General features: G+C 43.2%; 1 protein-coding gene across 1 annotated transcript in view; it reads right to left on the bottom strand.

The window, feature by feature from the left end:
- Positions 1–5,436: 5,436 nt before the first annotated feature.
- The window catches only part of LOC141247275 (myosin-3-like), a gene marked incomplete at its 3' end in the record, with an annotated part of 44,270 nt that continues 27,335 nt past the window's right edge, over positions 5,437–22,371 (bottom strand). Inside the window, exons 18-33 of the mRNA XM_073669198.1 lie at positions 20,857–21,112; positions 20,518–20,760; positions 20,262–20,438; positions 19,989–20,134; positions 19,771–19,861; positions 19,165–19,554; positions 18,686–18,812; positions 14,174–14,292; positions 13,884–14,080; positions 13,407–13,590; positions 7,879–8,044; positions 7,679–7,803; positions 7,008–7,316; positions 6,017–6,220; positions 5,718–5,843; positions 5,437–5,634 (exon numbers count right to left, since the gene is read on the bottom strand). Coding sequence (XP_073525299.1) covers positions 5,437–5,634; positions 5,718–5,843; positions 6,017–6,220; positions 7,008–7,316; positions 7,679–7,803; positions 7,879–8,044; positions 13,407–13,590; positions 13,884–14,080; positions 14,174–14,292; positions 18,686–18,812; positions 19,165–19,554; positions 19,771–19,861; positions 19,989–20,134; positions 20,262–20,438; positions 20,518–20,760; positions 20,857–21,112 — 3,058 coding nt within the window. The remainder of the gene's footprint in view (positions 5,635–5,717; positions 5,844–6,016; positions 6,221–7,007; positions 7,317–7,678; positions 7,804–7,878; positions 8,045–13,406; positions 13,591–13,883; positions 14,081–14,173; positions 14,293–18,685; positions 18,813–19,164; positions 19,555–19,770; positions 19,862–19,988; positions 20,135–20,261; positions 20,439–20,517; positions 20,761–20,856; positions 21,113–22,371) is intronic.

The raw sequence follows: 22,371 nt of genomic DNA, 5'->3' as shown, positions 1-22,371 counted from the left end.
ATAGTAGTTATATTCTTGTACATAGGGGTCAGTATTATAGTAGTTATATTCTTGTACATAGGGGTCAGTATTATAGTAGTTATATTCTTGTACATAGGAGCGGTATTATAGTAGTTATATTCTTGTACATAGGAACAGTATTATAGTAGCTATATTCTTATACATAGGGGCAGTATTATAGTAGTTATATTCTTGTATATAGGAGCAGTATTATAGTAGTCATATTCTTGTACATAGGAGCAGTATTATAGTAGTTATATTCTTGTACATAGGGGCAGTATTATAGTAGTTATATTCTTGTACATAGGGAGCAGTATTATAGTAGTTATATTCTTGTACATAGGGGTCAGTATTATAGTAGTTATATTCTTGTACATAGGGGTCAGTATTATAGTAGTTATATTCTTGTACATAGGAGCGGTATTATAGTAGTTATATTCTTGTACATAGGAACAGTATTATAGTAGCTATATTCTTATACATAGGGGCAGTATTATAGTAGTTATATTCTTGTACATAGGGGTCAGTATTATAGTAGTTATATTCTTGTACATAGGGGCAGTATTATAGTAGTTATATTCTTGTACATAGGAGCAGTATTATAGTAGTTATATTCTTGTATATAGGGGGCAGTATTATAGTAGTTATATTCTTGTACATAGGAGCAGTATTATAGTAGTTATATTCTTGTACATAGGAGCAGTATTATAGTAGTTATATTCTTGTACATAGGGAGCAGTATTATAGTAGTTATATTCTTGTACATAGGAGCAGTATTATAGTAGTTATATTCTTGTACATAGGGAGCAGTATTATAGTAGTTATATTCTTGTATATAGGGGGCAGTATTATAGTAGTTATATTCTTGTACATAGGAGCAGTATTATAGTAGTTATATTCTTGTACATAGGGGCAGTATTATAGTAGCTATATTCTTATACATAGGGGCAGTATTATAGTAGTTATATTCTTGTACATAGGGGTCAGTATTATAGTAGTTATATTCTTGTACATAGGGAGCAGTATTATAGTAGTAATATTCTTGTACATAGGAGCAGTATTATAGTAGTTATATTCTTGTACATAGGGAGCAGTATTATAGTAGTTATATTCTTGTATATAGGGGGCAGTATTATAGTAGTTATATTCTTGTACATAGGAGCAGTATTATAGTAGTTATATTCTTGTACATAGGAGCAGTATTATAGTAGTTATATTCTTGTACATAGGAGCAGTATTATAGTAGTTATATTCTTGTACATAGGGAGCAGTATTATAGTAGTTATATTCTTGTATATAGGGGGCAGTATTATAGTAGTTATATTCTTGTACATAGGAGCAGTATTATAGTAGTTATATTCTTGTACATAGGGGCAGTATTATAGTAGCTATATTCTTGTACATAGGGGCAGTATTATGGTAGTTATATTCTTGTACATAGGGGCAGTATTATAGTAGTTATATTCTTGTACATAGGAGCAGTATTATAGTAGTTATATTCTTGTACATAGGGGGCAGTATTATAGTAGTTATATTCTTGTACATAGGAGCAGTATTATAGTAGTTATATTCTTGTACATAGGAGCAGTATTATAGTAGTTATATTCTTGTACATAGGAGCAGTATTATAGTAGTTATATTCTTGTACATAGGGGCAGTATTATAGTAGTTATATTCTTGTACATAGGGGACAGTATTATAGTAGTTATATTCTTGTACATAGGGGGCAGTATTATAGTAGTTATATTCTTGTACATAGGGGTAGTATTATAGTAGTTATATTCTTGTACATAGGCGCAGTATTATAGTAGTTATATTCTACATAGGGGGCAGTATAATAGTAGTTATATTCTTGTACATAGGGGCAGTATTATAGTAGTTATATTCTTGTACATAGGAGCAGTATTATAGTAGTTATATTCTTGTACATAGGAGCAGTATTATAGTAGTTAAATTCTTGTACATAGGGGGCAGTATTATAGTAGTTATATTCTTGTACATAGGGGGCAGTATTATAGTAGTTATATTCTTGTACATAGGGGCAGTATTATAGTAGTTATATTCTTGTACATAGGGAGCCGTATTATAGTAGTTATATTCTTGTACATAGGAGCAGTATTATAGTAGTTATATTCTTGTACATAGGGGGCAGTATTATAGTAGTTGTATTCTTGTACATAGGGGGCAGTATTATAGTAGTTATATTCTTGTACATAGGAGCAGTATTATAGTAGTTATATTCTTGTACATAGGGGGCAGTATTATAGTAGTTGTATTCTTGTACATAGGGGGCAGTATTATAGTAGTTATATTCTTGTACATAGGGGGCAGTATTATAGTAGTTGTATTCTTGTACATAGGGGGCAGTATTATAGTAGTTATATTCTTGTACATAGGAGCAGTATTATAGTAGTTATATTCTTGTACATAGGAGCAGTATTAGAGTAGTTATATTCTTGTATATAGGAGCAGTATTATAGTAGTTATATTCTTGTACATAGGGGGCAGTATTATAGTAGTTATATTCTTGTACATAGGAGCAGTATTAGAGTAGTTATATTCATGTACATAGGAGCAGTATTATAGTAGTTATATTCTTGTACATAGGGGGCAGTATTATAGTAGTTATATTCTTGTACATAGGGGGCAGTATTATAGTAGTTATATTCTTGTACATAGGGGCAGTATTATAGTAGTTATATTCTTGTACATAGGGGCAGTATTATAGTAGTTATATTCTTGTACATAGGGGCAATATTATAGTAGTTATATTCTTGTACATAGGGGGCAGTATTATAGTAGTTATATTCTTGTACATAGGGGGCAGTATTATAGTAGTTATATTCATGTACATAGGAGCAGTATTATAGTAGTTATATTCTTGTACATAGGGGGCAGTATTATAGTAGTTATATTCTTGTACATAGGAGCAGTATTATAGTAGTTATATTCTTGTACATAGGGGGCAGTATTATAGTAGTTATATTCTTGTACATAGGGGGCAGTATTATAGTAGTTATATTCTTGTACATAGGGGCAGTATTATAGTAGTTATATTCATGTACATAGGAGCAGTATTATAGTAGTTATATTCTTGTACATAGGGGGCAGTATTATAGTAGTTATATTCTTGTACATAGGGGGCAGTATTATAGTAGTTATATTCTTGTACATAGGGGCAGTATTATAGTAGTTATATTCTTGTACATAGGAGCAGTATTATAGTAGTTATATTCTTGTACATAGGGGCAGTATTATAGTAGTTATATTCTTGTACATAGGGGGCAGTATTATAGTAGTTATATTCTTGTACATAGGAGCAGTATTATAGTAGTTATATTCTTGTACATAGGGGGCAGTATTATAGTAGTTATATTCTTGTACATAGGGGGCAGTATTATGGTAGTTATATTCTTGTACATAGGAGCAGTATTATAGTAGTTATATTCTTGTACATAGGAGCAGTATTATAGTAGTTATATTCTTGTACATAGGGGGCAGTATTATAGTAGTTATATTCTTGTACATAGGGGGCAGTATTATAGTAGTTATATTCTTGTACATAGGGGCAGTATTATAGTAGTTATATTCTTGTACATAGGAGCAGTATTATAGTAGTTATATTCTTGTACATAGGGGGCAGTATTATAGTAGTTATATTCTTGTACATAGGGGGCAGTATTATAGTAGTTATATTCTTGTACATAGGAGCAGTATTATAGTAGTTATATTCTTGTACATAGGAGCAGTATTATAGTAGTTATATTCTTGTACATAGGAGCAGTATTATAGTAGTTATATTCTTGTACATAGGGGGCAGTATTATAGTAGTTATATTCTTGTACATAGGGGGCAGTATTATAGTAGTTATATTCTTGTACATAGGGGCAGTATTATAGTAGTTATATTCTTGTACATAGGAGCAGTATTATAGTAGTTATATTCTTGTACATAGGGGGCAGTATTATAGTAGTTATATTCTTGTACATAGGGGGCAGTATTATAGTAGTTATATTCATGTACATAGGAGCAGTATTATAGTAGTTATATTCTTGTACATAGGGGGCAGTATTATAGTAGTTATATTCTTGTACATAGGGGGCAGTATTATAGTAGTTATATTCTTGTACATAGGGGCAGTATTATAGTAGTTATATTCTTGTACATAGGAGCAGTATTATAGTAGTTATATTCTTGTACATAGGGGCAGTATTATAGTAGTTATATTCTTGTACATAGGGGGCAGTATTATAGTAGTTATATTCTTGTACATAGGAGCAGTATTATAGTAGTTATATTCTTGTACATAGGGGGCAGTATTATAGTAGTTATATTCTTGTACATAGGGGGCAGTATTATGGTAGTTATATTCTTGTACATAGGAGCAGTATTATAGTAGTTATATTCATGTACATAGGGGCAGTATTATAGTAGTTATATTCTTGTACATAGGGGGCAGTATTATAGTAGTTATATTCTTGTACATAGGAGCAGTATTATAGTAGTTATATTCTTGTACATAGGGGGCAGTATTATAGTAGTTATATTCTTGTACATAGGGGGCAGTATTATGGTAGTTATATTCTTGTACATAGGAGCAGTATTATAGTAGTTATATTCATGTACATAGGAGCAGTATTATAGTAATATTCTTGTACATAGGGGGCAGTATTATAGTAGTTATATTCTTGTACATAGGGGGCAGTATTATAGTAGTTATATTCTTGTACATAGGAGCAGTATTATAGTAGTTATATTCATGTACATAGGAGCAGTATTATAGTAATATTCTTGTACATAGGGGGCAGTATTATAGTAGTTATATTCTTGTACATAGGAGCAGTATTATAGTAGTTATATTCTTGTACATAGGGGGCAGTATTATAGTAGTTATATTCTTGTACATAGGGGGCAGTATTATGGTAGTTATATTCTTGTACATAGGAGCAGTATTATAGTAGTTATATTCTTGTACATAGGGGCAGTATTATAGTAGTTATATTCTTGTACATAGGGGGCAGTATTATAGTAGTTATATTCTTGTACATAGGAGCAGTATTATAGTAGTTATATTCTTGTACATAGGGGGCAGTATTATAGTAGTTATATTCTTGTACATAGGGGGCAGTATTATGGTAGTTATATTCTTGTACATAGGAGCAGTATTATAGTAGTTATATTCATGTACATAGGAGCAGTATTATAGTAATATTCTTGTACATAGGGGGCAGTATTATAGTAGTTATATTCTTGTACATAGGGGGCAGTATTATAGTAGTTATATTCTTGTACATAGGGGCAGTATTATAGTAGTTATATTCTTGTACATAGGGGCAGTATTATAGTAGTTATATTCTTGTACATAGGGGCAGTATTATAGTAGTTATATTCTTGTACATATGGGGCAGTATTCTAGTAGAAGCTACATTGTTGCACATTTATTAGTTTTTTCTTGCTTCTTACTCTAGCCTCCAGCTTCTGAAGTTGTTTCCTGCCACCCTTAAGTGCCAGCTGTTCGGCTTCTTCCAGACGCAGCTGCAGATCTTTCACCATCTGATCCAGATTCTTCTTCATCCTCTCGAGGTGGGCGCTGGTGTCTTGCTCCTTTTTTAGTTCCTCTGCCATCATGGCTGCCTGAAATTTTTCAAAGAAGAACAATTTTCTCTGAGGTGACCACTGATTTACAGGTTGCGTCACTGCGGTGAAACGCGTCTTACGTCGGTGATGGCTTTCTTTGCTTTCTCCTCTGCATTTATGGCCTCCTTGGTCACATCCTCAATGTCTCCTTGTAGCTGTGAGACGTCGCTCTCCAATTTCTTCTTAATGCTGATGAGACTCGTGTTCTGGTGAAAAGAAAAGTTCCTTCTGAGTACCCAATGCCATCACAGTCACTACTTGCCTGACTGACGTCTTCATGACTGATGGAAAACCTTTACTGGCAGGATGATCTGGAGATAGTCAGTGGTGGGGTCACCTCTTCACCTGTATTTAGGGCATTGTGAAGTCATTCCCTCACCTGGGAGTGCAGGAGCTGAACTCGCTCGGTGGAGTCCACGAGCTCCTGTTCGGCGACCTTCCTGGACCTCTCCGTCTGTTCTAGGGAAGTCCTCAGCTCCTCGATCTCCACCACCAAGAGGTTGTTTCTACGTTCAACAATCGCAAGCTGCTCCTTGAGCTCTTCTTGACCTCGGACAGCGTCATCAAGGTGGATCTGAGCGTCCTAGCAGGAGAGAGATAACTGGAGAGTCACTGGGGAACAGGTAGCATGTCCACCAGATAGAGGACTTTATGGCCGTGGGTGAAAAACCAACAAGTTTCCGAGCAACCGTTGAGTTTTCACGGCAAAAGTTTGAAGAACTAGACCCGGAGAGTCACTGGGGAACAGGTAGCATGTCCACCAGATAGAGGACTTTATGGCCGTGGGTGAAAAACCAACAAGTTTCCGAGCAACGGTTGAGTTTTCTCGGCAAAAGTTTGAAGAACTAGACCCGGAGAGTCACTGGGGAACAGGTAGCATGTCCACCAGACAGAGGACTTTATGGAAGTGGGTGAAAAACCAACAAGTTTCCGAGCAACCGTTGAGTTTTCACGGCAAAAGTTTGAAGAACTAGACCCGGAGAGTCACTGGGGAACAGGTAGCATGTCCACCAGATAGAGGACTTTATGGCCGTGGGTGAAAAACCAACAAGTTTCCGAGCAACCGTTGAGTTTTCACGGCAAAAGTTTGAAGAACTAGACCCGGAAAGTCACTGGGGAACAGGTAGCATGTCCACCAGACAGAGGACTTTATGGAAGTGGGTGAAAAACCAACAAGTTTCCGAGCAACTGTTGAGTTTTCACGGCAAAAGTTTGAAGAACTAGAGTTAACAGCAGGGGTCCACCGTCCGTATGAAGATGGGAATACAGAATAGTGGCTATTTCAGGGACTACTCTAAAGGCAGCAGTTAATGGTAGGTCAACAACTATGATCAAGTGGTTGCCATCTTCTACCCCACCACAAGACTCACCTTGAGTTGCCCTTGAACGTTCCTCAGGTATTTCTGAGCTTCCGCCGCAATGCGGTGTGAATGGCTGAGCTGTATCTCCATCTCGTTGAGGTCGCCTTCCATCTTCTTCTTAATTCTGATCGCCTCGTTTCTGCTCCTGATCTCAGAATCCAGGGCGGTCTGCATGGTCTCGAATGTCCTCTGGTAGTTCCTCTTCATCTGATCAATCTCCTCATCCTTCTCCGCCACCCTGCGCTCGATGTCGGCCCTCACTTGGGTTAGTTCCAGCTGGATGCGGAGGATCTTGGCCTCTTCATGCTCCAGAGTCGCCTTTAAAGTAGACAACAAGGGTCTGGGTAATATAATATCCAAATCGAGACGACGAGAACAATACGTGACGAAAATCCCAACTCTGTCCTGGAGTTGGTCCATCTGGACAATTTGCTCTCCCCATTGGTTTAAACTTGAGCAGGTTATGATCTAGAGGGTGGAATTTTTCTTGCAGACTAGATTACCTCTTTAACTGGAATTGTCCACCTTAAAATGGAATTTACTCCACCCCAAATTTATTGGATAGGTTGGGAGGGCATGGTTCTCCGTGTTCACGTGTGTGGATAAAGCAGGAGAACTTCACCGCCCCCTGCCTGTGGGGATCGGGCACTGCAGCGTGATCTGATGTACGGGGAGATTACCTCCGCTTCTTCCAGGGAAGTCTGCATTTCGCTCTTCTCTATCTCCACCTGCTTCTTGGCCTTCTCCAGCTCATGAATGGTCTTACTGCTCATGGCCACCTGTTCCGTGAGGTCCGTGATCTCCTCTGTGTTAGACACGGCAGGTTATTTCCCATAATTCCCGGGACATGAGGCTGCTCATACGCGGGTGCTACACTCACCCTGCAGGTTCTTGTTCTCCCTCCTCATCGTCTCCAGACTTTCCAGGGTCTCCTCATACGCGTTCTTCATTTTGAAGAGCTCCGTGCTCAGAGATCTCGATTCTTTCATAGAAGATTCAAGTTCAGACTGAGATTCCTCAAATTTCTGCCGCCATTCTACAAGGATCTAATGTGGGAAAATTACAACCAAAAGTCAAGTATCAAAGCCCTGACTTATTATCCCAGATCCTGACCTCATATCTGATATCATCTCAGAGCCCTGACTTATTATCTCATATCCTAACCACAGATCTGATATTATATTAGAGCCCTGACTTATTATCTCAGATCTTGACCTCACATCTGATATTATCTCAGAGCCCTGACTTATTATCCCAGATCCCTGACCTCATATCAGATATTATGTCGGAGACCTGACTTATTATCCCGGATCCTGACCTCATATCTGATATTATGTCGGAGACCTGACTTATTATCCAAGATCCTAACCTCATATCTGATATTATCTCAGAGCCCTGACTTATTATCTCATATCCTAACCACAGATCTGATATTATATTAGAGCCCTGACTTATTATCTCAGATCCTGACCTCATATCTGATATTATCTCAGAGACCTGACTTATTATCTCAGATCCTGACCTCATATCTGATATTATCTCAGAGCCCTGACTTATTATCCCAGATCTCATATCTGATATTATCTCAGAGCCCTGACTTATTATCCCAGATCCTGACCTCATATCTGATATTATCTCAGAGCCCTGACTTATTATCCCAGATCCCTGACCTCATATCAGATATTATCTCAGAGCTCTAACTTATTATCCCAGATCCCTGACCTCATATCAGATATTATGTCGGAGCCCTGACTTATTATCTCAGATCCTGACCTCATATCTGATATTATCTCAGAGCCCTGACTTATTATCCCAATACCGTGACTTCATATCAGATATTATCTCAGAGCCCTGACTTATTATCCCAATACCGTGACTTCATATCAGATATTATCTCAGAGCCCTGACTTATTATCCCAGATCCTGACCTCATATCTGATATTATCTCAGAGCCCTGACTTATTATCCCAGATCCTGACCTCATATCTGATATTATCTCAGAGCCCTGACTTATTATCCCAGATCCCTGACCTCATATCAGATATTATGTCGGAACCCTGACTTATTATCCCAGATCCTGACCTCATATCTGATATTATGTCGGAGACCTGACTTATTATCTCATATCCTAACCACAGATCTGATATTATATTAGAGCCCTGACTTATTATCTCAGATCCTGACCTCATATCTGATATTATCTCAGAGACCTGACATATTAGCCTAGATCCTGACCTCATATCTGATATTATCTCAGAGACCTGACATATTAGCCTAGATCCTGACCTCATATCTGATATTATCTCAGAGCCCTGACTTATTATCCCAGATCCTGACCTCATATCAGATATTATCTCAGAGACCTGACTTATTATCTCAGATCATGACCTCATAACAGATATTATCTCAGAGCCCTGACTTATTATCTCAGATCCTGACCTCATATCTGATATTATCTCAGAGCCCTGACTTATTATCCCAGAACCTGACCTCATATCTGATATTATCTCAGAGACCTGACATATTAGCCTAGATTCTGACCTCATATCTGATATTATCTCAGAGCCCTGACTTATTATCCCAGATCCCTGACCTCATATCAGATATTATCTCAGAGCTCTAACTTATTATCCCAGATCCCTGACCTCATATCAGATATTATGTCGGAGCCCTGACTTATTATCCCACATCCTGACCTCATATCTGATATTATCTCAGAGCCCTGACTTATTATCCCAATACCGTGACTTCATATCAGATATTATCTCAGAGCCCTGACTTATTATCCCAATACCGTGACTTCATATCAGATATTATCTCAGAGCCCTGACTTATTATCCCAGATCCTGACCTCATATCTGATATTATCAGAGACCTGACTTATTATCTCAGATCCTGACCTCATATCTGATATTATCTCAGAGCCATGACTTATTATCCCAGATCCTGACCTCATATCTGATATTATCAGAGCCCTGACTTATTATCCCAGATCCTGACCTCATATCTGATATTATCTCAGAGCCATGACTTATTATCCCAGATCCTGACCTCATATCTGATATTATCAGAGCCCTGACTTATTATCCCAGATCCTGACCTCATATCTGATATTATCTCAGAGCCCTGACTTATTATCCCAGATCCTGACCTCATATCTGATATTATCAGAGACCTGACTTATTATCTCAGATCCTGACCTCATATCTGATATTATCTCAGAGCCATGACTTATTATCCCAGATCCTGACCTCATATCTGATATTATCAGAGCCCTGACTTATTATCCCAGATCCTGACCTCATATCTGATATTATCTCAGAGCCATGACTTATTATCCCAGATCCTGACCTCATATCTGATATTATCTCAGAGACCTGACTTATTATCTCAGATTCTGACCTCATATCTGATATTATCTCAGAGCCCTGACATATTAGCCTAGATTCTGACCTCATATCTGATATTATCTCAGAGCCCTGACTTATTATCTCAGATCCTAACCTCATATCTGATATTATCTCAGAGCTCTGACTTATTATCCCAGATCCTGACCTCATATCAGATATTATGTCGGAGACCTGACTTATTATCTCAGATCCTGACCTAATATCAGATATTATCTCAGAGCCCTGACTTATTATCCCACATCCTGACCTCATATCTGATATTATCTCAGAGCCCTGACTTATTATCCCACATCCTGACCTCATATCTGATATTATCTCAGAGCCCTGACTTATTATCCCAATACCGTGACTTCATATCAGATATTATCTCAGAGCCCTGACTTATTATCCCAGATCCTGACCTCATATCTGATATTATCTCAGAGCCCTGACATATTAGCCTAGATCCTGACCTCATATCTGATATTATCTCAGAGCCATGACTTATTATCCCAGATCCTGACCTCATATCTGATATTATCAGAGACCTGACTTATTATCTCAGATCCTGACCTCATATCTGATATTATCTCAGAGCCCTGACTTATTATCTCAGATCCTGACCTCATATCTGATATTATCTCAGAGCCCTGACTTATTATCTCAGATCCTGACCTCATATCTGATATTATCAGAGACCGGACTTATTATCCCAGATCCTGACCTCATATCTGATATTATCTCAGAGCCCTGACATATTAGCCTAGATTCTGACCTCATATCTGATATTATCTCAGAGCCCTGACTTATTATCCCAGATTCTGACCTCATATTTGATATTATCTGAGACCTGACTTATCTCAGATTCTGACCTCATATCTGATATTATCTCAGAGCCCTGACTTATTATCCCAGATTCTGACCTCATATTTGATATTATCGGAGACCTGACTTATCTCAGATCCTGACCTCATATCATATATTATTTCAGAGCCCTGACTTATTATCTCAGATCCTAACCAGTTATGATATTATATTAGAGCCCTGACTTATTATCTCAGATCCTGATCTAATATGTGATATTATCTCATAGGCCTAATTTATTATCTCAGATCCTGACCTCATATCTGATATTATCTCAGAGACCTGACTTATTATCTCAGATCTTGACCTTCTATCAGATATTATCTCATAGGCCTAATTTATTATCTCAGATCCTGACCTCATATCTGATATTATCTCAGATCCTAACCACAGTTGATATTATAGTAGAGCCCTGACTTATTATCTCAGATCCTGACCTTTTATCTGATATTATCTAAGATTTCTGACTTAATATCAGCTAAAAGGTCAGGATCTGACATAATACATCAGGGCTCTGAGATACTATCAGATGAAAAGTTAAGATCTAAGATAATAGCGCAGAGTCATCTCTTACCTGAGATCCTGACCTTTTAGGTGATATTATCTCAAAGCTCTGACATTGTATGTGATATCATCCAAGAGCCCTGAATTATCTCAGATCCTGACCTTGTATCTGTTATCTCAAAGCTCTTACTTTTTATCTCATAACCCTGACCTTTTATCTATGACCTCAAAGCTCTTATTTATTATCTGAGATCCTGTCCTTTTATCTATTACCTAAAAGCTCTTACTTATTATCTCATATCCTGCCATTTCATCTATTACCTCAAAGCTCTTACTTATTATCTCAGATCCTGACTGTGTATCTATTTCAGAGCTCTTACTTATTATCTCAATCCTAAACTTACATATCATAGCTCTAACCTCATATCTGATAGCATATTAGAGCCCTGATTTATTATCTCAGATCCTAATATCATATTTCATAACACTTCAGAGCTCCACCTGATTATCTAATTTCCTGACCACATATCTAATATTATCTCAAATCCAACTCTCACACCTATTATCTCAGTGTCCTGAATTATTATTACAGATCATGACTTATTATCTCAGTTTCAGACCACATATTAGACAATATCTCAGATACTTACCGTACTTATTCTATATTATCTCAGATCCTGGACTTCTTATCAGACTTATCGGAAATCCCAAGATTATTTTGTAGGATCCTGATCTCATATCAGGGATCATCTCAGAGCCCTGATCTATTATGTAACTGATGTTTTATCTCAACTCCCCATCATCGGAGATATTTTCTCAGTGCTCTGACTTATTATCTCAGATCATGACATTTTATCTATTACCTCAAAGCTCTATCATCTGAGATATTTTCTCAGTGCTCTGACTTATTATCTCAGATCATGACATTTTATCTATTACCTCAAAGCTCTATCATCTGATATATTTTCTCAGTGCTCTGACTTATTATCATGACGTTTTATCTTATCTCAAAGCTCTATGATGTGAGATATTTTCTCAGTGCTCTGACTTATTATCTCAGATCATGACATTTTATCTATTACCTCAAAGCTCTATCATCTGAGATATTTTCTCAGTGCTCTGACTTATTATCATGACGTTTTATCTATTATCTCAAAGCTCTATGATGTGAGATATTTTCTCGGTGCTCTGACTTATTATCTCAGATCATGACATTTTATCTATTACCTCAAAGCTCTATCATCTGAGATATTTTCTCAGTGCTCTGACTTATTATCATGACGTTTTATCTATTATCTCAAAGCTCTATGATGTGAGATATTTTCTCGGTGCTCTGACTTATTATCATGACGTTTTATCTATTATCTCAAAGCTCTATGATGTGAGATATTTTCTCAGTGCTCTGACTTATTATCTCAGATCATGTCGTTTTATCTATTATCTCAAAGCTCTATGATGTGAGATATTTTCTCAGTGCTCTGACTTATGATCATGACGTTTTATCTATTATCTCACAGCTCTATCATCGGAGATATTTTCTCAGTGCTCTGACTTATTATCTCAGGATCTGTAAAATAGTGGATTTCTCCCAATACTGTCGATGGCTTTTCTTCTTGTGTGATGTGGCGTGGACATTTACACATCCTAATACCTTGTCAAAGGTCTTCTGCTTCTTGTCCAGAGCAGCCGCCAGCGAGTTCGCCCTCTCCACATCAATCATTAGGTCCTCCACCTCTGCTTGAAGCCTCTGCTTAGTCTTCTCCAGGGAGGCGCACTTAGAATTTACAGCCTCGATGTGCTCCTGCGCCTCCTGGAGGCGCTGCGCCAACTTCTTCCTGCAGGTCCGAGAGCAGTAATGATCACACTGGTCCGTACTGACTATATATTGTAGGTCACATTACATTACCTCTAACATACTGGATAATACTGCTCTAACCGCTGAAACTCCCGACAGCCCTTCATCAGGATGCTACATACAAATATTAGTTTAATACCACCAACTCTCTGCTTAGAGATGAAAGTGATGTCCTCTCGTCCAAGTTTGTATTGTGGGATATACCGCTCTAACTGGAGAGACTCCCACCAGAATTTAGACTTTACCAGATCATATATATATATATGTGTTTACTTGGCGTCTTCCAGCTCCTCGGTGCGCTGAATGGCATCGGTTTCGTATTTCGTCCTCCATTGCGCCACTTCACCGTTGGCCTTGGACAGGACCCTCTGAAGCTCCGACTTTGCCTCCTGCTCCTCCTCGTACTGTTCCCTCAAGAGGTCACAATCGTGACGAGACGACTGCAGGCCATGAGCCAGGGCATTCTTGGTCTAGTTATGGGGAAACGTTGGGAGGGAGTCATGTAATCAGATGCGTTACATGGCCTGGAGAAGACCTGCAGATCCAGGTCTCCGTCATCTCACCTTCACTTCTTCCTCCAGACTTCTCTTCAGCTCCTCGATCTGCTGGGTGAACGCCTGCTTGGACCTCGACAGCTGAGAAACCAGAGACTCCTTCTCTTCCAGATGTCGAGACAGCTCACCTGAAATCAAATGCAGAGTGCAAAATACTAGTGGTTTACCATCCCCCCCAAAGCATCCATAGATGTTCTCCAGACCCAAAAGTCATTTCTAGATGTGTTATATATATATATGACAAGGTCACATCCATAACTCAGGACCACCGCCATAAGCCTGAGCCCACAACCACAAACCTGAGCTCAACACCATACGCCTGAGCCCACCACCATAAGCATGAGCCCACCACCATAAGCATGAGCCCACCACCATACGCCTGAGCCCACAAACACAAACCTGAGCCCATCATCATAAGCCTGATCCCACAACCACTAAACTGAGCCCAGCACCATAAGCCTGAGCTCAACACCATAAGCCTGAGCCCACAACTACAAACCTGAGCCCAGCACCACAAGCCTGAGCTCAACACCATAAGCCTGAGCCCACAAACACAAACCTGAGCCCATCACCATACGCCTGAGCCCACAACCACAAACCTCAGCCCAGCACTACAAGCCTGAGCTCAACACCATAAGCTTGAGCCCATCACCATACGCCTGAGCCCACAAACACAAACCTGAGCCCATCACCATAAGCCTGATCCCACAACCACTAAACTGAGCCCAGCACCATAAGCCTGAGCTCAACACCATAAGCATGAGCCCACAACCACAAACCTCAGCCCAGCACCACAAGCCTGAGCTCAACACCATAAGCCTGAGCTCAACACCATAAGCCTGAGCTCAACACCATAAGCTTGAGCCCATCACCATACGCCTGAGCCCACAAACACAAACCTGAGCCCATAACCACAAACCTCAGCCCAGCACCACAAGCCTGAGCCCATCACCATAAGCCTGAGCTCAACACCATAAACCTGAGCCCACCATCATAAGCCTCAGCCCACAACTACAAACCTGAGCCCATCACCATAAGCCTGATCCCACAACCACTAAACTGAGCCCAGCGCCATAAGCCTGAGCTAACTATCATTGGCCAGAGCGCAGCACCATAAACCTGAGACCACCATCAAAAGCCAGAGCTCACAACTACAAATCTGTGTCCAGCACCATAAGCCTGAGTCCAACACCATAAGCCTGAGCTCAATACCATAATCCTGAGCTCACTACCATAGGCCTGAGCTACCATCATAAGCCTGAGCCCAGCACTATAAGTCTGAGCCTACCATCGTAAGCCTGACCCCACAACCATAAACCTGACCGGCCACCACACCACCATAGGCGTGAGCCCAATGCCTGAGCCCAACACCATAAGCCTGAGCAAAAGCCATAAGACTAAGCATACCAGCAAAAGCCTGAGCCCACCATCATTATGCTGAACCCACCACCAAAAGCCTGAGTCCACCACCATAGGCCTGAGATCAGCACCATAAGCCTGAGCTCAGCAACATAAGCCTGAGCCTACCACCATAAGCCTGAGCTCACCACCATAAGCCTGAGCTCACCACCATAAGCATGACCCCACCACCATCAGTGCCATAAATGTGAGCCCACCACCAAAAGTTTGAGTCCACCACCAAAGGCTTGAGCTCACCACCGTAGGCCTGAGCCCAGCACCATGAGCCTGAGCCCAGCACCATGAGCCTCCACTGCCACTAGCATCATAAACCTGAGCTCACCACCATGGCCTCCACTTTCAGAAGTCTGAACCCAACCCCCAAAAACATGAGAACACCACCATAAACCTAAGCCCAGCACCATAATCCTGAGCACAAAACCACAAACTTTAATCCACCACCATAAGCCGGAGCCCACCTCCATAAGATGGAGCCTATCCCTATAATCCTGAGCTCACCACCATAAGCCTCAGCTCACCACCATAAACCTGAGCCCACCATCATAAGCCTCAGCCCACAACTACAAACCTGAGCCCAGCACCATAATCCTGAGCTCACTACCAAAGTCCTAAGCTACTCATGAGCCTGAGCCCAATGCCATAAGCCTGTGCCCACCATCATAAGCCTGAGCTCACAACTACAAATCTGTGCCCAGCACCATAAGCCTGAGTCCAACACCATAAACCTGAGCTCAATACCATAATCCTGAGCTCACTACCATAGGCCTGAGCTACCACCATAAGCCTGAGCCCAGCACTATAAGTCTGAGTCCAACATCTTACGCCTGACCCCACAACCATAAACCTGACCCGCCACCACACCACCATAGGCGTGAGCCCAATGCCTGAGCCCAACACCATAAGCCTGAGCAAAAACCATAAGACTAAGCATGCCAGCAAAAGCCTGAGCCCACCATCATTATGCTGAACCCACCACCAAAAGCCTGAGTCCACCACCATAGGCCTGAGCTCAGCACTATAAGCCTGAGCTCAGCACCATAAGCCTGAGCCTACCACCATAAGCCTGAGTTCACCACCATAAGCCTGAGCTCACCACCATAAGCCTGAGCTCACCACCATAAGCATGAGCCCACCACCATCAGTGCCATAAATGTGAGCCCACCACCAAAAGTTTGAGTCCACCACCATAGGCTTGAGCTCACCACCGTAGGCCTGAGCCCAGCACCATGAGCCTCCACTGCCACTAGCATCATAAGCCTGAGCTCACCACCATGGCCTCCACTTTCAGAAGTCTGAACCCAACCCCCAAAAACATGAGAACACCACCATAATCCTGAACACACCACCATAAACCTAAGCCCAGCACCATAATCCTGAGCCCAAAACCACAAACTTTAATCCACCATCATAAGCCGGAGCCCACCTCCATAAGATGGAGCCTATCCCTATAATCCTGAGCTCACCACCATAAGCCTGAGCTCACCACCATAAACCTGAGCCCACCATCATAAGCCTCAGCCCACAACTACAAACCTGAGCCCAGCACCATAATCCTGAGCTCACTACCAAAGTCCTAAGATACTCATGAGCCTGAGCCCAATGCCATAAGCCTGTGCCCACCATCATAAGCCTGAGCTCAGAACTACAAATCTGTGCCCAGCACCATAAGCCTGAGTCCAACACCATAAACCTGAGCTCAATACCATAATCCTGAGCTCACTACCATAGGCCTGAGCTACCACCATAAGCCTGAGCCCAGCACTATAAGTCTGAGTCCAACATCTTACGCCTGACCCCACAACCATAAACCTGACCCGCCACCACACCACCATAGGCGTGAGCCCAATGCCTGAGCCCAACACCATAAGCCTGAGCAAAAACCATAAGACTAAGCATGCCAGCAAAAGCCTGAGCCCACCATCATTATGCTGAACCCACCACCAAAAGCCTGAGTCCACCACCATAGGCCTGAGCTCAGCACTATAAGCCTGAGCTCAGCACCATAAGCCTGAGCCTACCACCATAAGCCTGAGTTCACCACCATAAGCCTGAGCTCACCACCATAAGCCTGAGCTCACCACCATAAGCATGAGCCCACCACCATCAGTGCCATAAATGTGAGCCCACCACCAAAAGTTTGAGTCCACCACCATAGGCTTGAGCTCACCACCGTAGGCCTGAGCCCAGCACCATGAGCCTCCACTGCCACTAGCATCATAAGCCTGAGCTCACCACCATGGCCTCCACTTTCAGAAGTCTGAACCCAACCCCCAAAAACATGAGAACACCACCATAATCCTGAACACACCACCATAAACCTAAGCCCAGCACCATAATCCTGAGCCCAAAACCACAAACTTTAATCCACCATCATAAGCCGGAGCCCACCTCCATAAGATGGAGCCTATCCCTATAATCCTGAGCTCACCACCATAAGCCTGAGCTCACCACCATAAACCTGAGCCCACCATCATAAGCCTCAGCCCACAACTACAAACCTGAGCCCAGCACCATAATCCTGAGCTCACTACCAAAGTCCTAAGATACTCATGAGCCTGAGCCCAATGCCATAAGCCTGTGCCCACCATCATAAGCCTGAGCTCACAACTACAAATCTGTGCCCAGCACCATAAGCCTGAGTCCAACACCATAAGCCTGAGCTCATCACCATAATCCTGAGCCCACCACCATAAACCTAAGCCCAGCACCATAATCCTTAGCCCACCTCCATAAACCTGAACCCAAAACCACAAACTTTAATCCACCACCATAAGCCGGAGCCCACCTCCATAAGATGGAGCCTATCCCTATAAACCTGAGCCCAGCACCTTAATCCTGAACTCATTACCGGAGGACTGAGCTACAACCATGAGCCTGAGCCCACCATCATAATCCAGAATCCGCCTCCATAAGCCTGAGCTCTCCACCATAAATAAGCCTGAGCCCATCTCGATAAGCCTGAGCCCAGCACAAGAAGGCTGAGCCCACCCCTATAAGCCTAAACCCAGCATCATAAGCCTGAGCCCAGAACCAACCGTCTGAGTGCAGTGCGCCCCCCGATGGCTGCAGCTCCACATACGGCACATGCATTGTCCTCATCACCTGTCTCAGTTTGCAGACGAGCCTTGTGCGCGGTGAGCTCCACCACCGTCCGCTGGTTCTCCTCCGTCTTGACCTTGAACTCGCTCAGGTGGTCCTCCAGCATGCGGCAGATCTTCTCCAGGTTCACCTGAGCGTTCACGTAAGAAAAGACTTGGCTTTAACCTTCTTATTATATATACGCTCTGTATCTATCAATTTCTCACCATTTTCAAGATCTCTGGAAACATTCGCACAGCTGAGGGTTTGCTACAATGTATTAGTCTGGTGAAGCCAGTAGGATCCCAAGGATCTCCAGCCAGTTCTGGTCATAGTAGACTGGAAATAATTGCAGCTGTGAGAAGGTTTTCATTCTTTGAGCTCTTGAGAAGTAGGTCAGAAATCTGGAGAACTTTCCAGGAGACTGGATCGTCATATCCGTGTACCGTCCCATACTCCTAGCAGCCCCAGGGGGGTCATTGCCGGCCCTGCATCCTCCTGACCTTGGACTTGGTCATGGCCTCCAGGTTGCCATTGATGTCGTCGATCTCCATCCTCATCTCGCTCTTCTCCTTTTCCAGCTTCTGCTTCACGCGCTGCAGGTTATCGATCTGCTCGCCATACTCCGCTCCGCTGTCGGCATGCTTCTTGCGCAGAGCGGCAACCGTGGCCTCGTGCTGCAGGGAGATCTCCTCCAGATCTCGGCGCATCTTCTGGAAATCCGTCTCCCGTTTTTTGTTGACCTCGATCTGGGACATGGTAGCCCCTCCGGCCTCCTCCAGCCGCTCGCTGATCTCCTCCAGCTCCCGGGTCAGCTCAGATCGCTGCTTTTCTGCCTTCGCTCGCGTCGCCTTCTCAGCTTCCATCTCTTCCTCCAGTTCCTCAACGCGAGACTAAGTGTAAAATGGGGTGGAAGGGTCAGAAACATCACAGCAAGGCCACACAAGGAGGACGGGACTGAAAGGTACAAATTATCCCTTGACTGTAGCCCTGAAGGGTGGACGGACCCCTCTAACACCCAAGCAGGTCTGTGTCCTCTGTGTGACCCATGACCTGGATGTCCTGTGTGGTGACCCGTGTGGTGACGCATTTGGTGACGCAGGTTGCACCTGTAGCTCTTTGATCTTCTTCTGATGTTGGTTCCCCAGCACTTGCTCATCTTCGATCCGGCTCAGCAGTTGACTGATCTCAAAATCTTTCCTGTGAATAGATGGGACAACAGGAACACTTACACCGATACATTGTAACAAACCCTTCGGGAGAAGAAAGTGAGGCTTTAGATGAGGAGAGCATTATATGGAATGGAGGCCTCCAGCCTCCTCCCTACTTTTTCAGTTTCTCGTCCAGCTGCTGCTTATCGTTCTCCAGGTCCATGATGGAGTCCTGGGCAAGTTTCAGGTCCCCCTCGAGCTTCCTCTTGGCCCGCTCATTGTCCATCCGGGATTTCTTCTCCTGCTCCAGAGAGCCTTGCAGCTACAGGGAAGGGTTAATAAATAATTAAATGAGACCAGGGTAACTCCTCCTGGCACATGTAAAGGGGTAACACCCAAGTATAGTCTTCATATAGTAACGCTACGCCCCGGGATCCATCTGCCCTCACATCATCAATCTGTTGCTCCAGTTTGGTTTTCAGCTTGGTCAAGGCGTTGACCTTGTCTTCTTCAGCCTGCAGGTCATCCAGGGTCTGCTGGTGGGCCTCCTGAAGGGCCTTCTTTTCCTTGGTCAGCTTGGCGATGGTCTCGTCCAGGGTGGACATCTCCTCGGTGAGGTTTTTAACCTATTACAGAAGAGCCCCGATGTACGTTGAGTGTCTGGACACGTCTCCGCACCCCCACACCTCCTCTGGAGGAGCCTACCTTGTTCTCAACTGCATGTCTTTCCTTTTCAACCTTGGCCAATGTCAACTCAAGGTCATCAATGTCCTTCTTCAGCTCGGAGCACTCGTCCTCCAGTTTCCTCTTCTTGGCTGTGAGTTCGGCGTTGGACTCCTCCTCGTCCTCCAGTCTCTCGGTCAGTTCCTTGATTTTGGCCTCCAGTTGAATTTTACTCTTGATCAGCTGATCGCATCGCTCCTCCGCATCCGTCAGGTTCTCTGTTTCCTTATGGTAAGAGAAAAACTTATTAATGGCCACCTCCAGGGGCGCTGCAGACTGACACCCCTATCGGGGACGCTGCATACAGGTCTCCATACTTACAGACTGAACTTGCAGATGCAGGTCATTCTTCTCCTGGAGAAGTTTCACCATCCTCTCCTCCAACTCCTTCCTCTTCGTCTCCGACTTTGCCAGATTATCCTTGGTTTTGGTGAATTCCTCCTTCATGGCCGCCATCTCCTTCTCGGTCTCCGCACTTCTGAGAAGAGGCTTGATCTTGAAGTAAAGCTTCATCCATGGCCAGTGTTTGACGTTCATGAACGCGCGGATGTTGTACTGGATGGAGAAGATGGCCTCCCTGGAGATAGAGACATTACCTCGTGATTTCTGGGTCCACGTCCTCACTGTCCTAAAGCCGCAGGGCTCAATTATAGGGGGGGTAATCTATGAGGAGGAGATGTAGAGCAGTGCAGCACTGTGGAGATGATGAGTAGGGTGGTAGACAGAGATGTGGAGGAGCTGTAGGGTGGTGCAGCACTGTGGAGATGATGGGTAGGGTGGTGGACAGAGATGAGGAGGAGATGTAGGGCGGTGCAGAACTGTGGAGATGATGGGTAGGGTGGTGGACAGAGATGAGGAGGAGATGTAGGGTGGTGCAGCACTGTGGAGAGGACAGGTAGTGTGGTGGACAGAGATGAGGAGGAGATGTAGGGCGGTGCAGCACTGTGGAAAGGATGGGTAGGGTGGTAGACAGATGAGGAGGAGCTGTAGGGCGGTGCAGCACTGTGGAGATGATGGGTAGGGTGGTGGACAGAGATGAGGAGGAGATGTGGGGTGGTGCAGCACTGTGGAGAGGACAGGTAGTGTGGTGGACAGAGATGAGGAGGAGATGTGGGGCGGTGCAGCACTGTGGAGATGATGGGTAGGGTGGTGGACAGAGATGAGGAGGAGATGTGGGGTGGTGCAGCACTGTGGAGATGATGGGTAGGGTGGTAGACAGATGGAGAGGAGATGTAGGGTGGTGCAGCACTGTGGAAAGGATGGGTAGGGTGGTAGACAGAGATGAGGAGGAGCTGTAGGGCGGTGCAGCACTGTGGAGATGATGGGTAGGGTGGTGGACAGAGATGAGGAGGAGATGTGGGGTGGTGCAGCACTGTGGAGAGGACAGGTAGTGTGGTGGACAGAGATGAGGAGGAGATGTAGGGTGGTGCAGCACTGTGGAAAGGATGCGTAGGGTGGTAGACAGAGATGAGGAGGAGCTGTAGGGTGGTGCAGCACTGTGGAGATGATGGGTAGGGTGGTGGACAGAGATGAGGAGGAGATGTAGGGTGGTGCAGCACTGTGGAAAGGATGGGTAGGGTGGTAGACAGAGATGAGGAGGAGCTGTAGGGTGGTGCAGCACTGTGGAGATGATGGGTAAGGTGGTGGACAGAGATGAGGAGGAGATGTAGGGCGGTGCAGCACTGTGGAGATGATGGGTAGGGTGGTGGACAGAGATGAGGAGGAGATGTAGGGCGGTGCAGCACTGTGGAGATGATGGGTAGGGTGGTGGACAGAGATGAGGAGGAGATGTAGGGTGGTGCAGCACTGTGGAGAGGACAGGTAGTGTGGTGGACA

The sequence above is a fragment of the Phyllobates terribilis genome, unplaced genomic scaffold (assembly GCF_046119375.1).
Source record: "Phyllobates terribilis strain yellow unplaced genomic scaffold, ASM4611937v1 Scaffold_2853__1_contigs__length_102383, whole genome shotgun sequence".
Taxonomy (NCBI): Eukaryota; Metazoa; Chordata; class Amphibia; order Anura; family Dendrobatidae; genus Phyllobates; species Phyllobates terribilis.
The sequence above is the reverse complement of the archived record's forward strand: the minus strand, read 5'-3'. Positions and strand labels throughout refer to the sequence as shown.